At 34.4% G+C, this 25,704-nt stretch overlaps 3 protein-coding genes across 3 annotated transcripts; 2 read left to right on the top strand and 1 right to left on the bottom strand.

Annotated features, from left to right (window-relative positions):
- Window positions 1–8,127: 8,127 nt before the first annotated feature.
- On the top strand, window positions 8,128–9,064 carry LOC114762312 (calcium-binding protein KRP1-like). The gene is made up of 2 exons (XM_028951780.1): window positions 8,128–8,574; window positions 8,848–9,064. Exons 1-2 carry the CDS (start codon window positions 8,201–8,203, stop codon window positions 8,849–8,851), a joined length of 378 nt encoding a protein of 125 aa, XP_028807613.1. The 5' UTR covers window positions 8,128–8,200; the 3' UTR covers window positions 8,852–9,064.
- Window positions 9,065–17,801: 8,737 nt separating this feature from the next.
- On the top strand, window positions 17,802–18,976 carry LOC114762307 (zinc finger protein CONSTANS-LIKE 9). The gene is made up of 2 exons (XM_028951777.1): window positions 17,802–18,378; window positions 18,508–18,976. Exons 1-2 carry the CDS (start codon window positions 17,839–17,841, stop codon window positions 18,625–18,627), a joined length of 660 nt encoding a protein of 219 aa, XP_028807610.1. The 5' UTR covers window positions 17,802–17,838; the 3' UTR covers window positions 18,628–18,976.
- A 1,981-nt stretch (window positions 18,977–20,957) lies between these two features.
- On the bottom strand, window positions 20,958–25,208 carry LOC114762306 (universal stress protein PHOS32-like). The gene is made up of 3 exons (XM_028951776.1): window positions 24,386–25,208; window positions 21,449–21,491; window positions 20,958–21,283 (listed from the first exon to the last, which is right to left on the bottom strand). Exons 1-2 carry the CDS (start codon window positions 25,149–25,151, stop codon window positions 21,484–21,486), a joined length of 774 nt encoding a protein of 257 aa, XP_028807609.1. The 5' UTR covers window positions 25,152–25,208; the 3' UTR covers window positions 20,958–21,283; window positions 21,449–21,483.
- Window positions 25,209–25,704: the final 496 nt, after the last annotated feature.

Below are 25,704 nucleotides of genomic sequence, written 5' to 3'. Positions count from 1 at the left end.
ATTCTTTAAAACAAAATAAATTGATGTGTCATCTTTAAAATTAAAACAAACTTTTTATTTAACCTTTATATTTGACACAAATTTATTAAAACAAGGGTTAAGGTGCATCCAACATCCCAAACTATTTTTCTAGGTGTATTAAGTGTCTTAAAGTAATTTTTTGTGCATCCAGTGTCCCAAACTAATTAAAACGGTGCATCCAGTGTCCCAAACTAATTGAAATGGTACATCCATATCCCGGGCTAACAGAAAAGTTAAGTTTGACCGTTAGTTGACTAAAAAATCGGACGTAGCAGACATGTATAGGCGTCTAATGTGTATTATCTTAACAAGTTAAGGTGCACCCAGCACCCTGAACTATTTTTCCAGGTGCGTCCAGTGTCATAAAGTAATTTTTTGTGCATCCAATGTCCCAAACTAATTAAAACGGTGCATCCACATCCCAAGCTAACAGAAAAGTCTCGTTTGACCGTTACCCTGTTGATTCAGCTGAAGGTTGATCGAAAAATCCTACATGACGGATATGCAGGCGTCTGATGTGTATTATTTTGACTGAAAATTCAATTTATTTCCTCATCTTCTAACATTTATCTTCTGTCAATTTTTAAACTTAAAAAAAAGAAAGACCATCGATCCACCCTCTTAAATCCTGGTACATGTACCACCCATTCAATCACATCCTTGTCTTTAACATTTTATCCCATTTCTTCCACCACTCCGATTTGAAACCACAACCGCTGTCACAGCACACTTCCATCTTCATCTCTGTCGACTCCTCATCCAACTCGCATTTGTTTTTCTCCTCGTAGAACACAGTAGACTTCCCCTTAGTTACTCCATCGACATTGTCGTCGCCTTCTGAGAAAACACCCGCCGCCATCGGGTCGTCTCGAGAGCTTTAGTCAAAATAATACACATCAGACGCTTGCGTGTTCGTCATGTAGGATTTTTCAGGCAGCCTTTAGCTGAATCAGCAAAGTAATGGTCAAACAAGATTTTTCTGTTAGTCTAGGATGTGGACGCACCGTTTTAATTAGTTTGGGACACTGGATGCACCAAAAATTACTTTAGGATATTAGGCGCACCTAGAAAAATAGTTCAGGATGCTGGGCGCACCTTAACTCGTCAAAATAATACACATTAGACGCCTACGTGTCCGCCACGTCAGATTTTTCGGTCAATTAACGGTCAAACTTAACCCCGGGATATGGATGCACCATTTTAATTAGTTTGGAACATGTATATACCAAAAATTACTTTATAACACTGAGTGTACCTGGAAAAATAGTTCGGGGTGTTGAGTGCACTTTAACCCTTAAAACAATCAATTAATTAGCCAGTACCCATATATAAATCATAATAAGTGGCCAGAATTACTATTAAAAAAGCTAGTACGTAGGTAAACGAAATCAGATGTGCACGTGATTTGTCATTATTCCCAAGCACTGCTATCATTATTGGAACTTTGATTCATAACTCGTGTTAGGAGCAAATTTAATTAAAAAGAGAGTTTTTTTTTTTTAACCGAAATTAAGAGAGAGGTTCACTCTTTACTTTTCATACGTAGCTTGGTCCCAAAAAAAAAAAATGACAAAACAATACCATCGGGTACAAAATTTATATTTATTTACCTAACTACGATTTCATAATATCTCTTTTTATTTCTCTCTTTAAAAACATATTCCTCCGATCCTTAATATAAAACTTATTTAACTAATTTGATTAGATTAAAAAAATTAGGTAAGTTAGTTAATTATAATAAAAGTGACACATTTTTTCTAAAACACCATAATCATCTTTATTAATACCTCATCTCCCTCTTCTACTTGATTATGGTTGAGGGAATATCCATAAGAGTAATTTAGAGAAAATTGATAAATATGAGAAATAGGTCCTATATTTAAAATCAAAACCAATTCAAGAATTAGGTCTTATATTAAAAACCGGAGGAGTATTACATGATGAAGTTCTCATTAATTAGGTACTTTGTTATAAGTTTTATATTGGGAAATCTTATCAATGTTGTGGGATTTATAAGCTTAAAGGACTCTCTCTCCTAATAATTAGTCTTTAGGATTGAGTTCTTTCTCTAGGCTTATGCTCATTACATTTCTAACTAATAAGCTTGCGGAAGGTTCTGACTAATAAAAAGATCGAGTGAAGTATCCCCGAGGGGTTAGGTCAGCTGGCTGAGGCTGTCCTAGCTTAACCACAGGTCTCGAGTTCGAGCTGTGGGAATGCAGCACCTTGAGGGGCCAGAGGGCGCCGACCGAAAGGTTCCTTGCAAGCCCTCGATCCGGATTAGTCTGGGGACGTTGTCACGGCTGAAAGACGCCTATTTCCCTGGGATACCGGAAGAGAAATCTAAAAAAAAGATTGAGTGAAGTATTGTAAAGTAGAGTGACGTTGGTTCTCGATAGGGGTACTATATTAGAAGTCTCACGTTGAGAAATTTCACGCGCATTATGAAATCCCTTAAGTTCATCCTCATCACACACTGTACTATGAAGTTCTTGTCAAAAAGAAAAAGGATTTAAGGAATGAAATGGGAAAATCAACTCCGTACATGATTTCACTTTTCAGTGGCAGCGCCAAAAGATTTTTGTATACACAGATTTATTCCTGTAAATATAAATGATCCGAATTATCGTACATTATTGTACATTTTTTATGTGAATGTAAAGAAATTTACCCAGGGTAAAATTCCCTGGTCCCTTCGAGGCTTGAACTCGGGGAGAAGTCACGATCATCAATAATATTAGACCCCGGTCTATTGTAGCTGACACAGGAAACAAGTCGTACATACTCTTGCCTAACTACAGCAGCTTATAGAGAAAGAAAAATAGCAAATAAAAGACTATAATATATAAAATTATAATTTGAGACTCTTAATTTGACAAATAACAAATAAAGACCTAGTCTTATATTATAAATATGAAATCTTGGTGAAATATCTGAAATGCCTCTCAATCAAGTTGTGATTTGGTCTATTAAAGTTGTCATTCGCTAAAATAAACTTATCATTTTTCATAGTCAACTTGTCATTTTACATATCATCAGCTAAGTTAAGATTTAGTCTACTGAAGTTATCATTCACTAAAATAAATTTGTCATTTCTCATAGTCAACTTGTCACTTGGTCAAGGGGCATTTCAAACATTTAACCAAAATTTCATATTTGCAATATGAGACAGGGTCTTTATATGTTATTTTTCAAATTGAGAGTCTCAAATCACAATGTCACATATTGGGAGTCTTTATTTGCCAGTTTCCCTGTAAAGAATTGCATCCATGATTTGTAGATCCTGTATAACCTCTTTTTAAAAAAATTCCAAAAAAAAGTTAATTTATCAATGATACTTAATTAGGTTTCAACAAAATTTAATATTGAAATAGAATTTGTAAATATTAATTTAAATACTTGTAAAGTTAGGATTATTAATTAGAAATCACTGTGAGTAAACTATGCGAACTAGAACTGTCTTAAGCAGAAGGTTAATCTACAATTTCCTATGCCTTTGCCTAATTCTTAATTTCTTATGGCTTTTCCTTTTATAACATGTCCATGCAATTTCATATGATTTCAATTAGGTCCCTATATTTTCCCCTTTTTATCATGTCACTATAGTTCCCCTTTTTTAATTAGATATTATAATTTCAAATAATTAATAAGTAAAAAAAATACAAAGGCCTAATTAAAATTCAGGTAAGATTATTATAACATTAATTTTTAAATAATTATTTAAATTGTTCTTTGTAACTTTTTTATAACATTTAGGGGCTGTGTGGCATGAAGGAAATGGAAGGAAAAAAAATTGTAATTAGTTTGTTTTAAAAAATTAAAGTAGCGGGGTACATTTTCTTTTTATCAAAATTTTAACTCCACTTCTTCAATTTTTTAAAATGAGTTGATTAAAATTTTCTCTTCCCTCCCATTCTCTCCATGTTTTTCATACCATTAGAGCTGCCGATTCTTTTTTCAAATTTGGATGCTCTCTTCAGTGGTCCTTAGATACTATTTATTGATTTTTGTCACTTGTATTCCAACAAAATTATCATTAAATTTAACTTTTGTATGCATTTGTCCCTTCCTTTTATTTTCTTGGGGGAAAAAAAATGGAAAACCATGAAGTGAAATTATGAAACTCATAAAAAGTTATGCGTAGTATAGACGTTGGCTTTTGAAGAACTGAGAAGGCAAAGAAAAAGGAAGTTTCATGGAAGTTTACAATTGTCTCAGACCCACACAACGATAATACAATGTGATAGTAATAGTAAAGAGTCAATGAAACGTACTTCCCTTGTTAATTATTAAGGCGAGCGTGCGACTAAAATTAGGTGTCACATGCACTCATATAGTCATATTTGTCACAGTATTAATTATTTAATTTTGACCTTCACGTAATGGATATCATTTGGGGTCGTCCGTACTTACTAACCCTTCGATACTAAATATAAAACCTACTTTATAGGATCGGAAAGAGTATTAGTTTGTGGGGACATAAGGGGAACCAAAGGAATATCACACATTATTATGAACTCGGATTCTCCCCACACACATAATCTCTAATCTCTTTTTTTCAATGGTTGGCCCTCTTTGATTGCGTAATGCACGCACACCCCTGGATGCTTAGGAAAAGACATCAATCAAAGATATATTCTGCTGGTCTTACTGATAAGTCATTTCTATCGTGTTTCATAAATTTTAAATTTTATTATTTTTATTTAAAATTTAATAATATTCTGACTTTTTAACTTTGGTCTTTTCAAAATTATTGTGAATATTATTGAAGCTTCCCTCAGGATTTTTAATTAATAATGTTTATTTGTTTAGAATCCTTTACTTTATTGTGAAAGCATCGTTGTAATTTTTGAAGGGGAAAAAAAATGAAACGAGACGGGAATTCCAGTCTATGTCTTGTTAACTTTTGATAATAAATTGTTAATTACTACTACCTCTAATCCTTAATATAAAAGCAAGTTAACTAATTTGAGTAGATTGAGAAAATTAGTTATATTAGTTATTTGTAATAAATAGATGTTGTTTTTTCAAAATATCCTTGTATTTAAATGTGTCGGTTATAACTATATATCATTATTACAAGAACTAGTTTGGAAAAAAATTATGAGAGAGAAAGAAAATTAGAATCTTATATTTAGAATTAAAATAAAAATCAACCAAACTCTTATATTAAAAACTAGAAGTAATATTTCAAAAGCGAAGCCAAGCCAGCATCAAAACAAGAATGTGTGGTTTTATTAAAATTTAATTCTCGTGTGTTCTCAATCACGTGTTACACGAACAAGCGGACATGCGCGTGGGCGTGGTACCATCTAGGTAGATCACTTTGGTTTAATTTGACCTCTTGGTTCATAAGAAATAAGAAATGTCGACGTGGATTATTTACTGTGGAATCAAAAGCGGTGGGTTGCTAATTTATCCGGAAGACTAGGCAAAGAACCCGTCACATGCCTAAAATTGCTTCCCCGTGTTTAATATTGCCTCCTGTTCTAAATTTAAGAAACTAAAAACTAGTATGTATTGTAATTTATATTAAAAAATTAGATTTTACATTCAGAAGAAGTTAGTATAATATAACAATTAGTTAATTAATTTAAATAGATTAAATAATTTAAATAAATTATTTAATTATAACAAATGCAATATGATTTTCTTTAAGGCACTCCCATATGAAACGTTATTATTATACTACTTCCGATCCTATTTATAAGAGTTAGTTGACTAATTTGAGGAAATTAAGAAAGAAGTTAAGTTAGTTATTTATAATAAATATGTGTTGTCTTTCCTAAACTATCCTTGCTAATCAAGTGTATTGGCTAGAACTATTGGCTAGAACTATCATTATTATTGTTAGAAGGACTATCTTGGAAAAAATACATAAATATGAGAGATAAAGTGGATTGAGTCTTATATTTAAAATCAAAATAAAAATTAAACAAAATCTTATAACAAGGATGGGTAATAAGTTGAATGAATTAGTTTAGAAAAAGTTGCAAGTGTGAAAGATGCTATGAACTACAGTCTTACCTTTATTACTAAAATCAAGTCACTAACAAACGCTTACGTTTGGAATAGTAGTACTCATGATGTATCCATTGAAGTTCCGTCCATGTACGTATAGGTACATTGCCCGATCGTTTAAGGAGATTACATTTCCACGTACGTACACGTTAAAAACAACATCAGAATCCATACAATTGTTCAGCAACCTGCAACTTCCACGAAGGAGAAGCTTCACCAGAATCCCTCTCTCTCTCTCTATAGAGTGAAAGAGAAAGGAGCAAGAGGGCAACAGGGACAAAACTATATATCGATAACGTATTGAAGAGTAAATTCCCTTTTATTGGCCTCTAACAATGATAGTGACTGCCTAGTACGAACATGTGACGCCCTCACAGCGGAAGCTTCCAAGACAAGAGCAAGACGAGGCTGCTGAAACGAAGGACGAAAGATGCTCCCAAACAGGAACAAATAGATTCCCTCGGCCTAGCAATATCGACAAAACTTTGAACATAAGTTATCTCTTTCTCTCTCCCTCTCTACTATCAATATAATTTTTTTCTAAAGATTTTTTAAATCATTTTATTGCTGAAAAGGTTATGTGTTGCCATAATATTATGTGCAGCTTGGAGTTTTATTAAAAATCTTCGAAGGTGATGTGATGTTAGGAGAAGATACTAATCACTCGCAAGTCACGACTCACGACAATGCAATGATTAAAAGATATGTTTATTTTTAGTGTATAATAATATCTTGAACAGGGATTCATCAATAAGAGGATATGGATGCCCTTCATTTTTAAAAAAGTTAACCAATTTTTTATTTTTCTTAATTAATAAGATATTTATACCACTATTAATTATTTTTCCTACTCATTCTCTCTCTTTTGTCATAAATAAAGGTTTTTTAATACTTTTATTACCTTAAATAAATTTTAGCTAATAATTTTTTATCTATATAATTTAGTTGTTTATATCATATATACACACACACAAGATTAGAGGGAGTATTTTATAAATTGAAAAAATATTGAACTTGATACATGTTTTTCCAAAAACAGGGTTATGTTTTATTAATTAAAAGGAAAATTGAATAGATTTGTGTCTATCCAAAGCTTTTTACTCACCAATTTCAATACACCTGTTGAGAAATTATTGCACAACGAACATTGGCAATTAATGCGATGTGCCATTTTCACCGAACATCTCTACCCTACATGTATATACCACATGGCTCACGGGACATTGTATTCTCTATTATGAATATTAACAAGGTTATTTCCTGTTTTACCCCCAGCCGTTAGCTACATCAAAAGAAGTCGCAATCAAATTCACGTTTTTATGAGGTATTGAACAGGGACATAACAGGTAAAAAAAAAACAAGGACATAAATGTTCATGCTAAAAAAACATGGACCTAAATACCGCCAAAAAAGGAAAAGGCCAAAACAATTTATATTTTTCCTTTTGAGTCTAAATTTTTAAATTAATTTAAAAAGAGATAACACTGATGAGTACATGTTTAGACGTTAATTAGTTACGAAAAATGGCACTGAAGAAACTCAATTTACAAAATCTAATTTGCATAAGTAACATTCTACTTGTATTGATGAAAAGGTTTATCGGTCATTCAATTTTGGATTTAAAAAAACATCGAACAGTTGTTTTAATTAAATGTTTGATCATTTATTTATATGAACCGTCTGTATATAACTTTAGAAACTAAAATAGTTCTTCTTTTAATAATTATCTGATTGGGATAGATTTTACCATTATCGAGCTCTTAAAAGTGTTTTATATATTCACACGGATTCAAACTCGAGATTTCATATTTAAGCATTCAAAATTCTTTTTCACTGGGACAAACAGTACAATCAGTGAAAAATAATTCATTTTTATTGCTGATAAAATTTTAAATCTTGAAAATTGATTCCAGGACAAAAATTCACTTGAAATTCGAATTCATCTGCCTCTCTTTTCAAAAAAATGGGAAAAAAAATAGTTAGATTCAAAATCACTTCTCCCCCTCGTTTAATCATTTTTCTCTCTATATATATAACCCTCTTTCCACCTCACTCACCAACCCTACCTTTCAAATTCTTCAACCTCAAGCTACCGACACACTCCCACACAGTCTTCTCTTCTTCTTCTCATCACAAGCAACGAACAAACAGTTGAAGCATGATGCAGCAATTTGCAGGTTCTTCTTCAGCAACGGAAATAGATTACGGTTGGGAATTCGACTTCGAGGACTTCTTCCCCTCCATGGTGGCGACCTTGGGAGCAGAAGGCTTCCTCGGCGAGCTCTGCAACGGATTCTGCCTTCTCATGGACTCGAACAAAGGAGTGATCACCTTCGAGAGCTTGAAGACGACGGCAACGCTGCTAGGGTTAGATGTGAGGGACGAGGAGCTCGTGATGATGATTATGGAAGGTGACCTGGATGGCGATGGTGTCTTGAGCCAAATGGAGTTTTGCATTCTCATGTTCAGGTTGAGTCCCGGGTTGATGATGGACCAGAGGCCTAGGTCAATGTGTGTGGATGATAATACGTACTCCTCCGGTCCTTAATATAGGACCCAATTCTTGAGTTAGTTTTGGTCCTAAATATAAGACTCATTTCTCATATTTATCATTTTTCTCTAAATTACCCCTATGTATACTCCCTCAACCATAATCAAGTAGAAGAGGGAGAGAGGGTATTAAGAAAGATGATTATGGTGTTTTAGGAAAAATGTGTTACTTTTCTTATAATTAACTAACTTACCTAACTTCTTTAATCTAATCAAATTAGTTAAATGGGTCTTATATTAAGGACCAGAGGAGTATTAATTAGTAAGGTGCATCTTCACGAAATCTATCTATCTCTTGTCCAAGCTAATTCCTGAGGAAGAAAAATAATTATAAAAAAAGTCTCAAAAATTATCATATCCTATTCTAAAGTTACTTATATTGTTATTGAAACTTTTTAGTAATTATTTTCTTCCTTAGGATCTAATTGTAATTCTCTCTTAATTAAATCAATTATGTGCAATATTTAGTCTTTGCCAATTATTCGTAATTAAGTTCTTGATTAATTATTTCTCTTACATCCTGAGCAACTCTTCAATCCTTGCAAACCAAGTTTTTCTTCATTGTAGCAGAGAGCAAGTGGTGTTAGGGTTAGGATTTCTGAAAAAAAAAATCAAGTGAAATAAGTTAACACCATTAGTAAAATGTTAAAGACTAGATGATGATGTGTTAAAATAAACTTTGCGTGTATGTAAAGCATGCAAAGAACTGTGTGTAAGTTTTCGAGGAAATAAAGTGGAAAAATTATCTTTAAGTCATGCAAAAAAAATAAATAAATATCATAATATTATGAAAAAAAATCATATTTACAACTTAAGTTGTATAGTTTATGTTTGCAAATTAAACTTTTATATTGACAAGTCGAGTTATGTCATTTTTAAACCAAACTCGTAAAAATATAGAATTTCTTGAGATATTTTTATTTAATTTTCTAACTATGGGCAGTTTTTCAAATAAAATATGTAAATATATGAAATTTTTATGGCGAAGTACTGTGCAAGTGAAAAATGAAGTTCCATTTATTTTTTTTCCTTCTTATGAACGCCTGTTAACAGCATAAGTAAATTAAGAAAGTTGAACAAAATTAGTTAATTTTTGTAAAAGTCCAAAATTACCTTGAATAAATTTATATATTAAGCATAGTAGAGAAGGTCGGTGTCTGATTAGTTACGCAATATCAAATTGACGATATTTAAGAAAAAATTAATGTTTTAGATAAAGTATTTTACATTGAGAACCGTGGGAGGAGTTTATACAATAATGATGGGAGAAAGAAGTGACCTTGTATAATTTTACAACAAGAATGTTTTGGTTGTAATGAAAAAGCATTTAATACCTCTTAAGTAATATCAGTCGATTGTATCGCATGGGTAGGGGAAGAGAAATTATGAATTGCAATTTGTTATTTGTTGTTATTATCAAGGAATAAAAAACTGGATTGGATACTAAACTGGTTGAGGTAGTAGTTCAAGGGTTAGTTGCTCAGATTAGGGTCAACTCAGGATCTAACCGGTCATATTAAAATAATATAAGTTAATTAAAAATAACGAAATATAACAACATTAATAATCACTAATAACAAAAGATAAGAAAATATAACAATAGTTTGATTGTAACAATAACAAAATATAACAATATTGAGAACTTGATCTTTATGGTTAATCATTAACTAAAATTAATAATCATTAATACCACAATTATCATTAAAATTCATTTAAATTTATAGCGGCTGAGATATTAAGAGTTAAATGAGAAAAAATAGGACCAATAACAACTTAATTATCCAAACTGGTTTATTACCGGTTCACACAAGTTTGACCTATTCTCTACCAATTCAACTCCCTCCCAGTTTAATATCCAGACCGAACTGAACCATTAACCGGTTCACTGGTTGAAGCAGCTGATTCGATTCGATTTTTTGTTCACTGGTTATTACTCCCTCCGTTCCTTATTATAAGAGACATTTGATGCTTATGGTATGTTCCTATATATAAGAGACACTTAAAAGTTGTCTCTACTTTTTTGTGTTGATTTCCTATTTTACCCATATTTATTATCTCCAACTCACACTCTCTCTCCCTCCCACTTCTCTTTCTTTTAATAATTTAATTGTTTTCTCTCATGCTCTCTCTCCTTATTAATGAGGGTATTTTTGGAAAAAAAGGATACTTTTTACATATTAACTGTTCTTAACCAATTTTAACTGTTTTTTTTTATCAACGTACTTCGGTTATTTGTCTCTTATAATAAGGAACGGAGGGAGTATTATATATTGTGCTTAAAGTTTTTCTCATGAATTTAGCATACGGGAAATCTTTGTTTCTCTACACTAAATGTCTAATACTATATACTGTCTTAATATAAGAGCTAATTGACTAATTTTATTCCTATATTGTTGTTGTTACTATTATATATTTTGCTTAAAGTTTTTCTCAGGAATTTAGCATACGGGAAATCTTGGTTCCTCTACAGTGAATGCCAATATTATCTACCGTCCTTAATATAAGAATTAGTTAATTAACTTAAGTAGATTAAGAAAACTAGTTAAGTTAGTTATTTGTAATAAATATATGTTATTTTTTTGAACATATCCTTGCTAATTAAGTGTATTAGCTAAAACTATCATTATTATAAGAATTATCTTAAGAAAAATAGATAAATATGAGAGATAAAGTGGATTAGAGTTTTATATTTAGTACCAAAATAAAAATCAAACAAATTTTTATACTACTCCGGTCTTAAATATAAGTCTTATATTTAAGACCGGAAGAGTACTAAAGATGAGAGGTAGTAATCTTTTTAAACGGGAGTGTTTAAAAAATGAAGAAAGGGGATTGAAAACTTAGGGGTTACAATTAATTTTGAAATTTTTTAGAGATTCAATTTTTGCCCTAAAAAAAAAAGGAAGTTGGAAGCAGGGGAGACCTCCTTGCTTGTCTCGTTTAAATCCGTTAATGGAAAGAGGACTGCGTCTAAAGAGAGAAAGCGACATCGATGTGCTTTTGGTTGAGCCACTTTAATTCATACTCTCAAATCATGTCTCTTTTCCAGGGCATACCCTCTCCAAAATTGTTATAGATAAAATAACAGTAACTAGTAGTAGTTCAGGATTACATATTTAAAATAAAGGTAAATCATGCCTTCTTATATATATAAATATAAATAAGATAGCAAAGAGGTTCAAGCCTACATTACACTACTCCACACCAGTTGTGGGTTTTATACTCCAAAGAACCAAAATAAAGGTGCATGTGAGATGGATGTGTGGGTTTCCTAACCTATTTTAATACTTACCAAGTGATATTAATTTAATAAAAATTTCTGGATATTCAATATTAAAATTTTTGAGGTAAATTGTAAATTAACCCTTTACGTACGTACTTATTCGGAGTATATTTGGTGTAGACATTATTTTTCATGCTTTGGTTTGAATTCTTTATTTCTACCCATACTCCATATCCTGCGCCACCCTTGTTGCCAGAGCTGGGATCAGATGGCTGGTAGGTTTAATTAATGTGTTCATAATTTGTCTTGAGGACTTGATAAAAATTAGCAATCTAATCAAACAACTGTGACTATTGGGAGATTCAAGTTCAGATATTGAAAGAAATTAAATTATTTACCAAAATAATCTTGAATTAACACAAATCCATATGAACATCAAGATGACTTGACATGCATAGTGACAATCATCAATTTGCTCTTGATAGGACTTAATTCAAAATTTAAATATACCAGAGTTAGATTATGGGGGTGTTTGGCTTTTTTGTCAAACACCCCCATTTTTTTTAAAACCAAGGTTTTGCCCAACAAAACCTTGGTTTCAGATAAGCAGGCGGAGGGACAATTATTGGCTACGGAGGGAACAAGCACGCGGGGGGGGGGAGGACTCATTCAGCACGCTGGGGGGTGTACTCATTCAGCTCAGGGGTACAATTATTTGGCAAAATAAATCATTTTTTTAAAAACATATTTATTTATTTTATTAATATATATACACACTAATTTCTTATTATTTATATTATTTATGCCATATTTATTATGTTGTCAAAATATATATTATTAATAAATTTATTACTTCAAATAAACATATATTATGAAATATATATTATATGTAATTATTATTTAAACTTATGTCCTTTTTAGTAATTTCTACATATCAAAAAGCACTTCTGACAATAATTATCCAAATACTCTCACTTTATCAGAATCACTTTTCCAGAAAATCTATTCTTTCATAATCTATTCTCTCCAGAATCTATTCTCCAGAAGCTATTCTACAAACCATGGTTTTGCCTCATCCAAACACCCCCTATGACTCGTTTGGTTTATGGAATTAGTGGGGATGTAATGAAATGGAATGGTCGGTGGAATGATTGGGAATGTAATGTAATGCAATTATGATTACAATAAAGTTGTTTGGTACAATATTAAAAATGATAAAATTAAATTTATTATTTATATTTAATTAAATACAATAAAATTAAAATTACAAAAGAGCCCTTGCACAAATAAAATTTCTCTTTGATTTACTGTTTTCATCCTCTTCCTCATCCACCGACACAATATTCACCATCATTATTGGCCCTCATTCATCTCCATCCTTCCTCCTCCGGAATGATCATTCCTCACCCCTACGTTCTGTCCACTCTAGGTGCGTCACATGAGTAGAATCACCACTCCCACAAGTTGGAAACAAAACACATCCCACTTCCAAAAAAATCCTCACCCCTACCTTCTTTCATGTCCAAGTGCATCATCCCTCCTCCCATTAGCTTCATTGTTAGATGATCAAAGTCTCCCCAACCTTCCTCACTGCCAACATTCCTTGCACAAGATTAGATCTAAGTTCGCCATCGAACGTCTAGATTCTCATCACTGACCTTCATCGCAACTACATCAATGCTCTGCCGTGCCATCACCTTTTGTTCCAACCCTACCTCCATCCCTCTCTTCTACTTCAGCCATAGCCCATGATTCTTGGCAACGAGGATTTCCTCCTCTGTCACATCTCCATCATCTCTGGTGAAGAGTATTCCAGTCTCATTTTCATTGTCTAGATCTTTGTTTTCATATTTTTGTTTTTCACTTTTTGCTAACACTGGTTGATTTTTCATTTTCATCCTCATGACGTGATGAAGTGAACAAGAAAGATAAACTTGTTTAGTTCATCAATAAAGCGAGAAGAAGGAATGATGGAGGGGCGTCGTCAATGTATGGAAGGGCACAGATGGAGGAGGGTTGGCAGTGGTCAACAAAGATGATGAAGAAGGCAAGGGCAAATATTGTCTTTTTTTGAATTCATACATGTTATAATCCCTATTCTTTACTATAATATGTAATCCCTATTACCTTCTATGAAGCAATCATGATGCATCTTGTAATCCCTTTTACCACCTAAATGTGCCAACCAAATGCTTGAAAGAGGCTATTGCATCAGGATTATAGGAAATACTAATGCAATACATCGAACCAACAGACACTTGAGTATATAAAACAATATAAGAGTACATGACCTATGTTATTGGATTGCCCAAAAGGATTTGCCTTATTAAACGAAAGCACAAATCCATATAGAGTTCCAAAATTAAAAAAAAAAAGAAGGGACAAAAAATAAGTCCAAGCCCAAACACTACGACCCTAAAACCCAAAAAATTCTACCAAAACAAACCTTTAACTCTAGATCAAAGATGGAGTGCCGTAAGTGTTGCCGCCATCGCTAGAAAAGAGTTAAAAAAACACCAACAACAATGATGAGCACGAGGGATGTGGGCTCAAAGAACCTCTCCGTCGGTCCCATCCCTTTTAACTTCCTATCTGTTAACAAAAGAATAGAGACCCAATCTCTACGCAGCGCCACCGTATAGAAAGATCACTAATGACAACAGCAAAACAACAACTCCATAAAGTTTTGACCAACACCACCAAAACCATCCCGACCCCAAGCCACCATATCTATGAGGAACAACCAAAAGCCAAACCCATCCGACCTATACCAAAGAAGATACAAGATTCCACAGTAGATCTATAACAAGAATGAGAGGACCCTTCAGTGTCGACATACTCGCAGTCCCCTATCTCTCTTGCTTGGTTTCATCAGGAAAATGCATAAGAAAACTCAAATCTTTGGCAAGACTTCAACTTTCCTTCTGCATCCTCACTGTTTTTTTTTATGTCCCCCTCCAATCTAGCCTCTCTTCTCTCAGACCACGTCCCATAAAAATAGCAGCATAGACAGATACTCAAAAAAAAAAAAAGCAAAATATACACCCTCGAGCCGGATAACCTTTCCTTCGACATGTGTCGGAAAGACAGGCGCCAAGACCCCAAGCGCAAAGGGACAAGACTCTCACGAACGGAAAAAGAAAACTCCAGGATGAAAAGCGGGAGCCATAGTCAAACCAATTTTTTCGTCAAAGAAATGGACACGTTGTTTTTAATTAATTTGATTAGATTAAAAAATTAGATAAATTAGTTCATTATAAAAAATATGACATGTTTTTTCTAAAATACTATAATCATCTTCTTTAATATCTTTCCTTATTTTTCTACTTGATTATGGTTAGAGAATATCAATAGGAGTAATTTAGAAAAAACTGATAAATATAATAAAAATAAGATTAGGATTTATTCAATAATTAAGTCTTATATTAAGAATCAGAGGAGTAAATGTTATCAATAATAGCATATTATTGGAAATACTAGGTGCTAAATTGTAGTCTATGTAAACGCAAAAAAACGCTTCAATGAGAACTATCTCTGTTTAAGTTTGACAATATTTAAATATAGGGTAATGCTTTATTTTTTGTGGTCATCTTTCCTTTGGTAGAAAGAACTCGTACCTATGAAGGTTCCAATATACAACATCATGTTTAAGCAATACTTAAGGAGATGCTATTAGTTGAGCTAAAAATCTCTAAGGATAACAATATACTCTTCCGGTCTTAAATATAAGACATATTATTTTCGGTCTTAATTATAAGAGCCAGTTGACTAATTTGAGAAGATTAAGGAAGTAAGTTGAGTTAGTTATTTGTCCTAAATAGGTGTTGTCTTTCCTAAAATATCCTTGCTGATCAAGTGTATTGACTAGAACTACAATTATTAGAAGGACTATTTTAAAAAAGCTGAGTAAACATGAGAGACAAAATAGATTAAAGTCTTATATTTAAGATTAAAATAAAAATCAAATAAAATATTATATTAAGAATCGAAAATAGTATTTTATAGTGTAAATTACACTATAGAACGAGTTTTAGAGGTAGAACCGGAGAAGCAATTTATAAGTTTTTAAAATTAAAATATAATAATCCAAATACATGGCCAAAGGAAGAGGTACAAGTGACACAGGTCATGGCCACACAATGGCCATTGACTTCTCCGCCTCCATTATTGGGCATTGGTCATGACTACAACACTCCAAATAAAGAACCCGATGCAACCCCCCCTCCTCTTTTTCCTGCCCACAGTCTTCATTCACCGAATCTCTCTCATCTCACCCCTCTTCTTCCATCCACAGGTTCATTCCCTTCTCTCTCTCTCTCGTCCACGTGAATCTCGCCCTCCTTTGCTCTCAGCCCATAAAAAGATTCTATCAAATCCCAATTCTCCTCAATTTACTATAAATATAATATCTCCTCGAGTTGGTTGGATATCTTGTCTATCCATCCGGGTTGCGTTAGTTCCGAAGCGAGGCAGCCCCCACCCGCCTTCACGTGAAACCGGCCCCACATCCTGCCACGTGGGTATTAGCGTGACGTGTCATGCATCGAAGGAGAAGGGAAATGAAGCAAGGCAAAAAAATCTGAAAATATCTGGGAGGATCCCCCGGCGGAGACGCTAAGCTGTTTGTGTCCACAAGTCGGGGTACACGTGGCGACGATTTACGCCGTGTGGCATTTCGGACCGAGCTTAAATCGTATCCGCTCGTAGTTTAGCCGCCTAATTAGAGTCCGCGTCTCAAAGCTCCTCATAAATCAAATCTGGCCACCACCTTCTTTTTTTAAAAAAAAATAAATTAAAAGAGATATTACAGCTCCAAGTTGCATGATTTATTTCAGACCAAGGGATTCAACTTGCATGTTCATGTTGTCCCATCACGACTGTTTGATCTTTTTTGCACAAACAAAAAAAAGCTGTTTGACTTGAAAATTAATTATTCTTATCAATTTCTTGCTTTTAATTTTAATTGAAATTAAGCACAGACACAAATTTTGCTCTTTTTTTTTGTTTTTTTTTTTTTACGTTCAATCACCTCTATTTAGCACAGACACAGTTTTCACAAGATTTTATGTACTTTTATCATATATAAATTATAACTCGTTCAATCTTAAATGAATCAGATAATTGAAAGATTTGTTTTGATTTTTAACATAAAACATCCGTTCCCTTTATTGATTGTAGAAATGTTTTCACACGTGGTAATTTTTATTGCCAATTATTATAGGATATCTTGGTAAACTTTTATTTTATTTATTTATAACTAACTCAGGTAATTCACTTAACCTTCGTTAATTAATTATTTAATTTTTATATATAGTATTAGAGACACGTTTTCAGAGGATAAGAAGGTTGACAAAAAAGGTTGAATCAATTAAATATTATAAAAATCCCGCGTGTTGGAATATGATTGTTGGACAGGGGAAGGAAGGAGAGCCCTCTAATCTAAACTCCCACAAAAAGTAGCTTTAGTGATCAGATAAACTTTTTTTTTTTTTTCAATGTAACAATAGTAGTTAGATTGATGATTATATTCTAGACCCTTTGAAATATACTTGGAGTGTCTTATTAGGTTCACACCTAATAACGACTTTTTAATACCATACTGTTTTTTAATCTCCTCACATTAAAAATTGATTAAGTCGGTTGTTGATAAGATTCAGACCAACTTAAAAAAAAAAAAATTTAAAACACTAAGGGTCAAATCATTATCATATGAGTAATGAACTAATGCTATATAACGTGCTGTTTCTGTTATGAGACATTTAAATTAAGGTGATATATTTTTTTTTTTGAAAAAAACTACACTTGGAATTTTTGTAATTTCTCATCTAACAACGCGCTGTCAATTGAAATGACGATAGTGCCCACGAGCGTGTACAGAAGAATCTAGTAAATGAATGGCAGGGAAGCAATGTAATTACGCGGTGACGACGAGGGTCAAAGTCAGGATTCGGGGTATTTATTATACGGTATGGAAGAGAGGGGGGCAAAGAGGAAGACGAAGGCGAAGAAGGAAGGAAGACGGAATGGCGGATTGCGCGCTGTGCGGGAAGAGAGCGAGGATGTACTGTGAGTCGGACCAGGCTAAGCTATGCTGGCGCTGCGACGACAAGGTTCACGGCGCCAACTTTCTGGTGGCGAAGCACACCAGAGTTCTTCTCTGCCGTACCTGTCAGTCTTTCACTCCCTGGAAAGCCTGTGGTCCTAAGCTCACTCCGACTCACTCCATCTGTAACCACTGTGCCTCCGATTCCCACAAGCATCACCAGGAAGAAGATGATCGTGATGATCATCATCATGATCTCCGTGACAGTCCTGATCGTGAGGAGGAGGAGGAGCAGTATGATGCTGGAGATTCCAGTTCCGATGCTGACTCTGGTTATGAAGATGATGACGATGAAGACGAGGGAGAGGACGAGGAGGAGGAGGAGGAAGGAGAGAACCAGGTGGTTCCATGGTCTTGCGCTTCTGCTTCGGAGTCATCGCCGCCTCTTGCAAGTTCCGCTTCAGCTGGTTCTTCTTTGTCCTGGAAGCGGCGGCGATCGAGTGCGTTTGTCGATTCCGATGTAGGTTTTCATCTCTTCAAGGAATTGATCCAAATAGTTACTGTTAATGAAATCGATTTAGAACCTATCACAATTCTGGGTGGCCAAACAGGAACCGTTGTTAATTTCTTTTCTTCTTCGTTAATGCAGGATGAGATCGGCTGTTCTTCATCTGAAATGCCCTCTGCCGCGCAACTACCAGACGATGATTCATCTTCTTGGAGCATCCTCAGGCCATGGAAGCATCCTAGAACTACTCCGCAGAGCTAATAGCCTTTGTTTGAAGATGATGCACGATGAGGACAGAGCTGAACCGTTGATTTAGAGTCTCGACCCTACTAACTCCAATGTTTTTTCTTCCGACTCTATAGCTTCAACACTAGAAAGGTCTATATTCCCATTTGATTCTTTTAACAATGGATGAGCGATTCACCCTTTAAGAGATTCTGTCATTTGTTTAGGCATTTCATGAAACTGGCCTCAATGTATGGAATTATATTGTATTATGCTTGTAACTACGAGTTTTTTTTTTTTTTTCACAATGGATTGAATACCTTTGACTGCAATTTGACTTGTAATCATAGAAATTAAAATCTAAGACCTTGTCACTTTCGGATTCCACGGATGGATGGTTCATATACTGGCCAAGATCGGAGAGGAAGTTGCGGGGTTCATATTGGGACTTAGGCCTAAATAAAGTGCATATTAACGAGTTACAATGGAATTCAATGTAAACTTTGTTCAGATTAAAGTTGGCCCGGTTTTGTTGACTCTGTTTTGCCCTTAGCGTTTTCTTTCTTATCTCGGACTTATCTCTTTTGGAGGTTTGATTGGGGAGGGACAGAGTAGGAAATAGGTTACGGTGGTTCATAGTTGTTGAGACAAGTTGCATTTTTGTCAGGCAGCTCAATTCAGTGGGCATACTAATAGTTGGTGCAGAAACTAGAAGCAGCAAGGCGTTTTTTGGCAACTTGTTTTAAAATAAAATATAAAAAGATGTTGAAATTCCGGTACTAATTTTTGTTATTTATAAATATAATTTTATTAGAGATGATATTATTTGAGGTATCAGGAACTAAATGTGTACATACCTTCAAACTTAGGTTTGCACGGTAGATTTTGAGAAGTTTTGAGGAACAACTTGATAACAAATGCTTGAGCAATTAATCGGATTAACCCTTTGCATTGAGGATAACAAGCTTGATGAATATTAGAGGGGTTAAGTTGGGCAAATAAGAAAATTGCTTCTTCTTTTTTTCTGTTTTTAAAATTTTAAGAATAGGTATTAGTGACCTGAAATTACAAACGAGTTGAGAAATGCCTTCGCTTTCCATAGATTTATATCACATGACAGCGAGGACCAATATTGAAGTGCAGGGTTGGAGAAAGGGAGGAGAGAATGAAACAAGGTTACAAATACAACGGTGCTGTTTAATAATAGGTGTGTTTGGCTGAGTGTTTTGAAGCCTAAAAATAACTTCTTGATGTGATAAGCATGATTGTAAATTTTATGGGTGTTTAATGGGGCTTTTGGGCTATACTACTTATGACTCAAAAGTAAGATTGAATCTCACGAATTAATACACAGTTGAAACAATTATTACACAGTATCACATTTTCTCACTCTTTTCCTAACTTTATTCTCTCTCATTCTCTCATTATTCGAAAACCTTTCATGCTCTTTCTTATCATTAAAATAATGTTTTAAAATATATTTCGATGAAATTTTGCTTCTTCACATTAAAATAATTTAAATTTGGAAAAAATAGCAAAAAGACTGTCAAACTAGAAAAATTATAAATATAAAGACACATGACAATATTAGTATGGATTTTGATAACAATTTTTATAAACTAACCCCTGGGTGCAATTTTTCTATTTCAATAATCTTTTTTTGTGTGGCTATTTTCCCTTAAATTTATTATGTGTAAATTTATTTTCTTAATCATTTATCATTATTTAATAAAATTTATATTTTTTTATTATCTAATAAAACTCATACCTATTATAGTAATTATACAAACAAAACTTACTTTTATTCAATCATAATCCAAATAACATTTTACTCAATCTAACTTTTATAAAATTCAATTCAAACACAATTCACATTACCCAATTTAACTTTTATCTATCCTTTTTAAAAGTCAAATTGGCAACAAACTATTTTTGTAATCATTAATCCAAACAGACCCAATATTTCCCATTGTCCCCCATAAGCACGATTTATGCAGCTTAAGAAGTTACCACCTCCCATCGTTTCAAATTTAAGAAAAAAATATAATTCATTTTATAAGCTTCAATTTAAATTTTCTAATATTACCTTTAATTATTTCTTCCTAATCACATTTTCTCAAACATTTTTTCATCTTTTTTGTATATTTGAAAACAAAAATATATTTTTAACGTATTTATTGTTTTAACTAATTTTAATTAAATGTTTAAGATTAGTTATTTGGAGGTTATAATAAAAATGAGGAGTATAACTTTACACCCTCTTTTTGGTCTTTTTTTTTTTACCAGAATCTTTTTGGTCATTGAAAAGCTAAAATTAGCGAGGCAAAAACAGAAAAATCAACTTAGACTTGAGTTGAAACTCCACCTTTTTGTCATTTTCTTTATGCCCATTTAGATGTTTAAACGAGAGGCGTAGCTTTATACTTACAGATCGGAAATAAGAACCAGAAAACCAAAGGCAGGCAAGCTTGCCCAGCTACATGAAAGAGTATAAACCACATCAGAAAAGAAGCTACAACACTCTTTGGATGGCCTGAAGAACCGAGATCACATCAAGCCATAGAAGAACATCTCTAAAATCTTTCCAGTGTTCATAAGCAAGAAATGCTCCCAGTACAAAGAAACGTGGGCACCCGAGAACATAAATATCCCCATATCATTTTCTTGGCCAATCCCAGTTGGGATATGCATTCTGCAATTTAGTATACACAAAAGAAGAAAGTCAAGATACATGAAACCTATGAACCGATTTGATAGCAAGGCCCGTCAATAACCTGGGAGGGACCGCACGAAAGAAGAAAGGGTTTTAAACATCTAAATGGGCATAAAACAACAGACAGAAAAGGGAAACGCACACCTGTCCATGCAAAATAAAGCTCAACGTGGCCTCAGCTAATCTTCTGCATGAGTTAACAATTTACCAGTCAATTCCATGACCAGCTATTTCGCCATCATGTCCAGTTATAAAATACATGAACTAAATCATATAAATAATTCAACTCTGAGAACTCACGTCAGAAGGAAAAATAAAGCATTCTTACAAATAAAATCAAACACCACCTATAAAAATTTCTTCTTCATAGATGAACATCAAGGCTACATTTATCATCTTGAGTTTGCTTAAACATTCATAAGACAGCATCGACTTGTACAAAAGAAAACCACTGGAACACGATTAGCCATGCCTCAAAACAGTTATAAAGAGCTGGGGGCAGCTAAGACTTGTGAAACTCAACTTCCTCATCTTAAACAACGGTTAATTCACAAACTTATGACGCTACATGAGTTCAACTGGCCTAAGGTATACTGTTCCATGTCAAACTCAGATGCAACCATAAGTTTAACCAATCACTGGACTAGAGAGGCAAGAGATTCACATGTTAAACTGTGTTGAAAGAGATATATCGCATATTACAATAAAATACCCCCAAAATAAGATAGAGGTTTAGCAAGAATGTACAAAAAATGACAAACTCCAAGCATTAACAATTTTCATAAATTATAATGTCCATCATAAAAAAGAACAAAGAAAGAAAGAAATTTCAAATTTTAATCCAGTCAAGGGTACTATGAACCCTCAGCGTTTCCTCTTGTCAGTTTAGGGAGGGACCCTCCCACAGGCCTTTCAGGCGGATGAAAGATGGTGCCAGTAACTCAAAAGTCAAAAGTAATATGGCCATCTATTCAAAGAAAGTTTTTGGACTTTTATGCACTTTAGTTATTTTAGCACTTCAGTTATTTTATCAACGCATGGCTGCCAGCAAGTCAGCAACATCTACTTTGGAAGTGAATTTTTTTTCCCCTGACTAACGAATTGATAACTTTAATGCACTGTTTTATATAATTATTATGATTTAGTTTGATTTATATGTCAAACATAATCACAAGACTTCATCTTTAGTTCTTTACACCACATCTTTTAGCTTTTTTCCTCTTATTCCAGCACCTTGCTTCACTAAGGCAATTTTCAAGCTAGTCCTTCCTCGAGGAAGTGGGAGCATCTAACTCTTCAGGAGCGCCTTTCACATTTGACTAACTAGAATATAACTTACCATGATCATTTCAGTATCATACTCACTCCGGCCCTTAATACAAGACCTACTTTGTAAAGTATTAAACAAAATTTTCAATTAATAATTTTACTATTTAGTCTCCATGTGAAACAGCAAGTTGGAACAATTCATAAATAAGTTTTAACCAGCTTTCAGCAGCTCAACATTTTCCAGTTGAAAAGATGAATGAACAGATAAGCAAATCAGTTAGTCCCGCTTGTAATGCAATATTATGGTATAGACTCTTCAAATTTTCTGAACAATGATTTTGCTACTATGATATCCCAAAGAAATTGAAAAGTTCAATTTTAACTATAAATGATTTGTTGTCATTTTCACAAACTCCAACTTAACCAAGGAAAACTTCTTCCCTTAACGATTATGCTTAAAAATACAATGTAATCAATATCTGATGTCTCAATCAGGTAATCATAACATCAAATTCAGCTTCCAATGTCCAGGACAACAAACCATCATGCCATACGTCCATGCTAAGGCAACTCCACAATCTAGTTTTCCGGGTATGGAGATGAACTCTAAGCTCAGGGGCCCCATACCACTATAAACAAGCGTTGAATGGTCAATATGAATACCTAAATCTAAATCTAGTAATTGCTCAGTATGTAAAATCATTTTCTTAATTTTTGGCATTTACCAACCGTTGCAAAGAGAGATCCATATCACATGGAGCAGGGGTCCTATTTATAGAAAAGACCGATCGTTTTCTCAAATTTATAGGGAATGGCAAGTCAGACATATGATCTATGAGGGGCAAGCGCTCAGCTTATATTATAAGGAACCTAGTTACGACAAAAATAAACCTGACCAATTCATGAATGTTAAAGATGCATTAAAAAGCTGTGATCACAATAAGGGAACATGGCCTCTCAGATTCTCAATAGAAGATATTCATACTATTGCAGTTTTACTCATCTGACATGCAGCTTCCAAACTAACATCTCACCCAATATAGCATCCAGGCTGGTCCTCTATGCACGATGGCTTGGTTATGGTCACAACTACTACGTAGGAATGTATTCTTAGAATGATACAAACTCCATTCCTTGCGATGTTTCGCTTCTAATAGGATGATGATCATAAATCAGGATCAAATGAAAGAAAACCTCATAGCAGGTATATATTACCACAATTCAATCGCTAAATCAGTACTAAATTTACTCAAAATTTTATCCCTACCAAAGTGCCACCATCTATCAAGCGGGCAGAATCACCAACAAATCCGCATCAATAGCAAGCAAAACCCTACCTAGACTTTTAAACCCACAAGTGTCACCATCCACCAAGTTGATAAAATCAAAAGCAAATCTACATCGACAATAAGAAAAACCCTTGACAAGTTTTTCTCTGACAGCATAGCATGCCCTCTGCGTTCACACAACATAAGAATTTTAGCCATCCACCTATTTGTTTATTATACAGCACACTCCGTCTGGTTCATTCTACCTTGTAGCAATGTAAAATTCATCTATAAGCAAACTCAAGAATACCCACGAAAAGCACGTTGATTACGCCAGTCTATAAGTATAGATCTTAAGCTTCAAAAAATTTATATTCCTAATCACTAAAATTGTTCACTCCAAAAAAGATAAAACAAAGACAAAAACGACACTTGAAGAAGGAAAACAAAATATCATCCAAAAAACGCAATCAAAATAAAATGATAACATCACGAAAGGGCATTTGTGCATAAACACACGCATACCCAAGGTAAAATCCCGAACCTTTTTTATGTTCTTGTTGGACTGGCACCGTCTTGATTACTGCCTCATCCTCTTCCTCCACTTTCATTGCCACCACGGCAGTACCATCGCTCCCGGCACCATTTCCACCATCTTTATCATCAGGATACCGGACCACCACGACCGGACAAACGCAATGATGCACGCAGTAATCGCTAACGCTTCCAAGCCTTCCATCGCTGCCACGACGTAGCGCGCCGAACCCTCGACTACCCATGATCACGGCACTCAGCCCCAGCCTCTCCACCTCTAAGCATAAACGCTCCCTCATGTCATGATCCTTCACAATATGGATCTTATACGGAATCTGAGCATCCTTAAGCGGCCTGGCAAGATCAGCAGCCTTAGACGCTGTGAAAGCATCGAAATCATCCTCAAGCTTTCTCTTGGAGTGCTCATTGTTAGTGAGGTTACTGACGGCATTTTCCTCCGAGCTGGGATCGGTATTGATGGTAAGGTCGATGGCCCCCCAATCAGCACCGAACAGGACAGACGTAGGACTAACATGGAGGAGGATCACCGCATCCCCGGGGCGGATGTAGTTCTGGACGGCCCAGCGAACGGCGAAGGCACTCTCATCGGAGAGGTCAACAGCGACGCCAATTTTGCGGCGGGCACCGGCGGTTGGGGTGGGAGTGGCGGCGGAGAGAGCGGGGCTGTGGACACGAGGAGAGGAGGGGTGGTGGATTTTGATTTGTGGGAGTTGAGGTTCGGAATCGAGTGAAGGATTGTGCTGCTGGTGCTGCATTTTTCCCGTTTGCGTCTTACAAAAATGGTGAGAGAGAGAGAGAGAGAGAGAGAGAGATAGAGATTTCTAGACAAGCTCTGCCTCTGGTGCGCGCATAAGGGAAGGGGTGTGCTCGTTAAAGGATGTGGGCTTTGAAGAAACATTTTGGGCTATTATAATCGGGCCGGCGGAATTTAAATGGATAAGTTTCTTTATTCAAGTTCTGACGTGGCATATGTTGAGCACTTGTAAAATAAAACGAGTAGTTTACTAAATTGGCAGATCACTCTATCTCATTTTTTAAATTATCTTGGTTGGTTAGCGGATGAGAAATAATACTACAATTTCAGACCTTGCGAATTAATAATTATTTTATGTTCCTGATGCTTATAGAGGAAACGGTGGCCAAATTTTGAAAGGGGGCCAACAAGGGTTACTAGGTTTAAACCAACAACAACAACAACAAAACCTTATCCCACTAAGTGGGGTTGCCTACATAGATCGCACAATACCATTGAGTTTTATTCAAAGCCAAATCTTTTGATACATTGTTAATTGAAAGATTTGGCTTAAT

The sequence above is a fragment of the Neltuma alba genome, unplaced genomic scaffold, assembly GCF_004799145.2.
Source record: "Neltuma alba isolate B1F8T4 unplaced genomic scaffold, ASM479914v2 tig00011208_pilon, whole genome shotgun sequence".
Taxonomy (NCBI): Eukaryota; Viridiplantae; Streptophyta; class Magnoliopsida; order Fabales; family Fabaceae; genus Neltuma; species Neltuma alba.
Note: the sequence above shows the minus strand (reverse complement) of the source record. Positions and strands in the feature narration are given on the sequence as shown.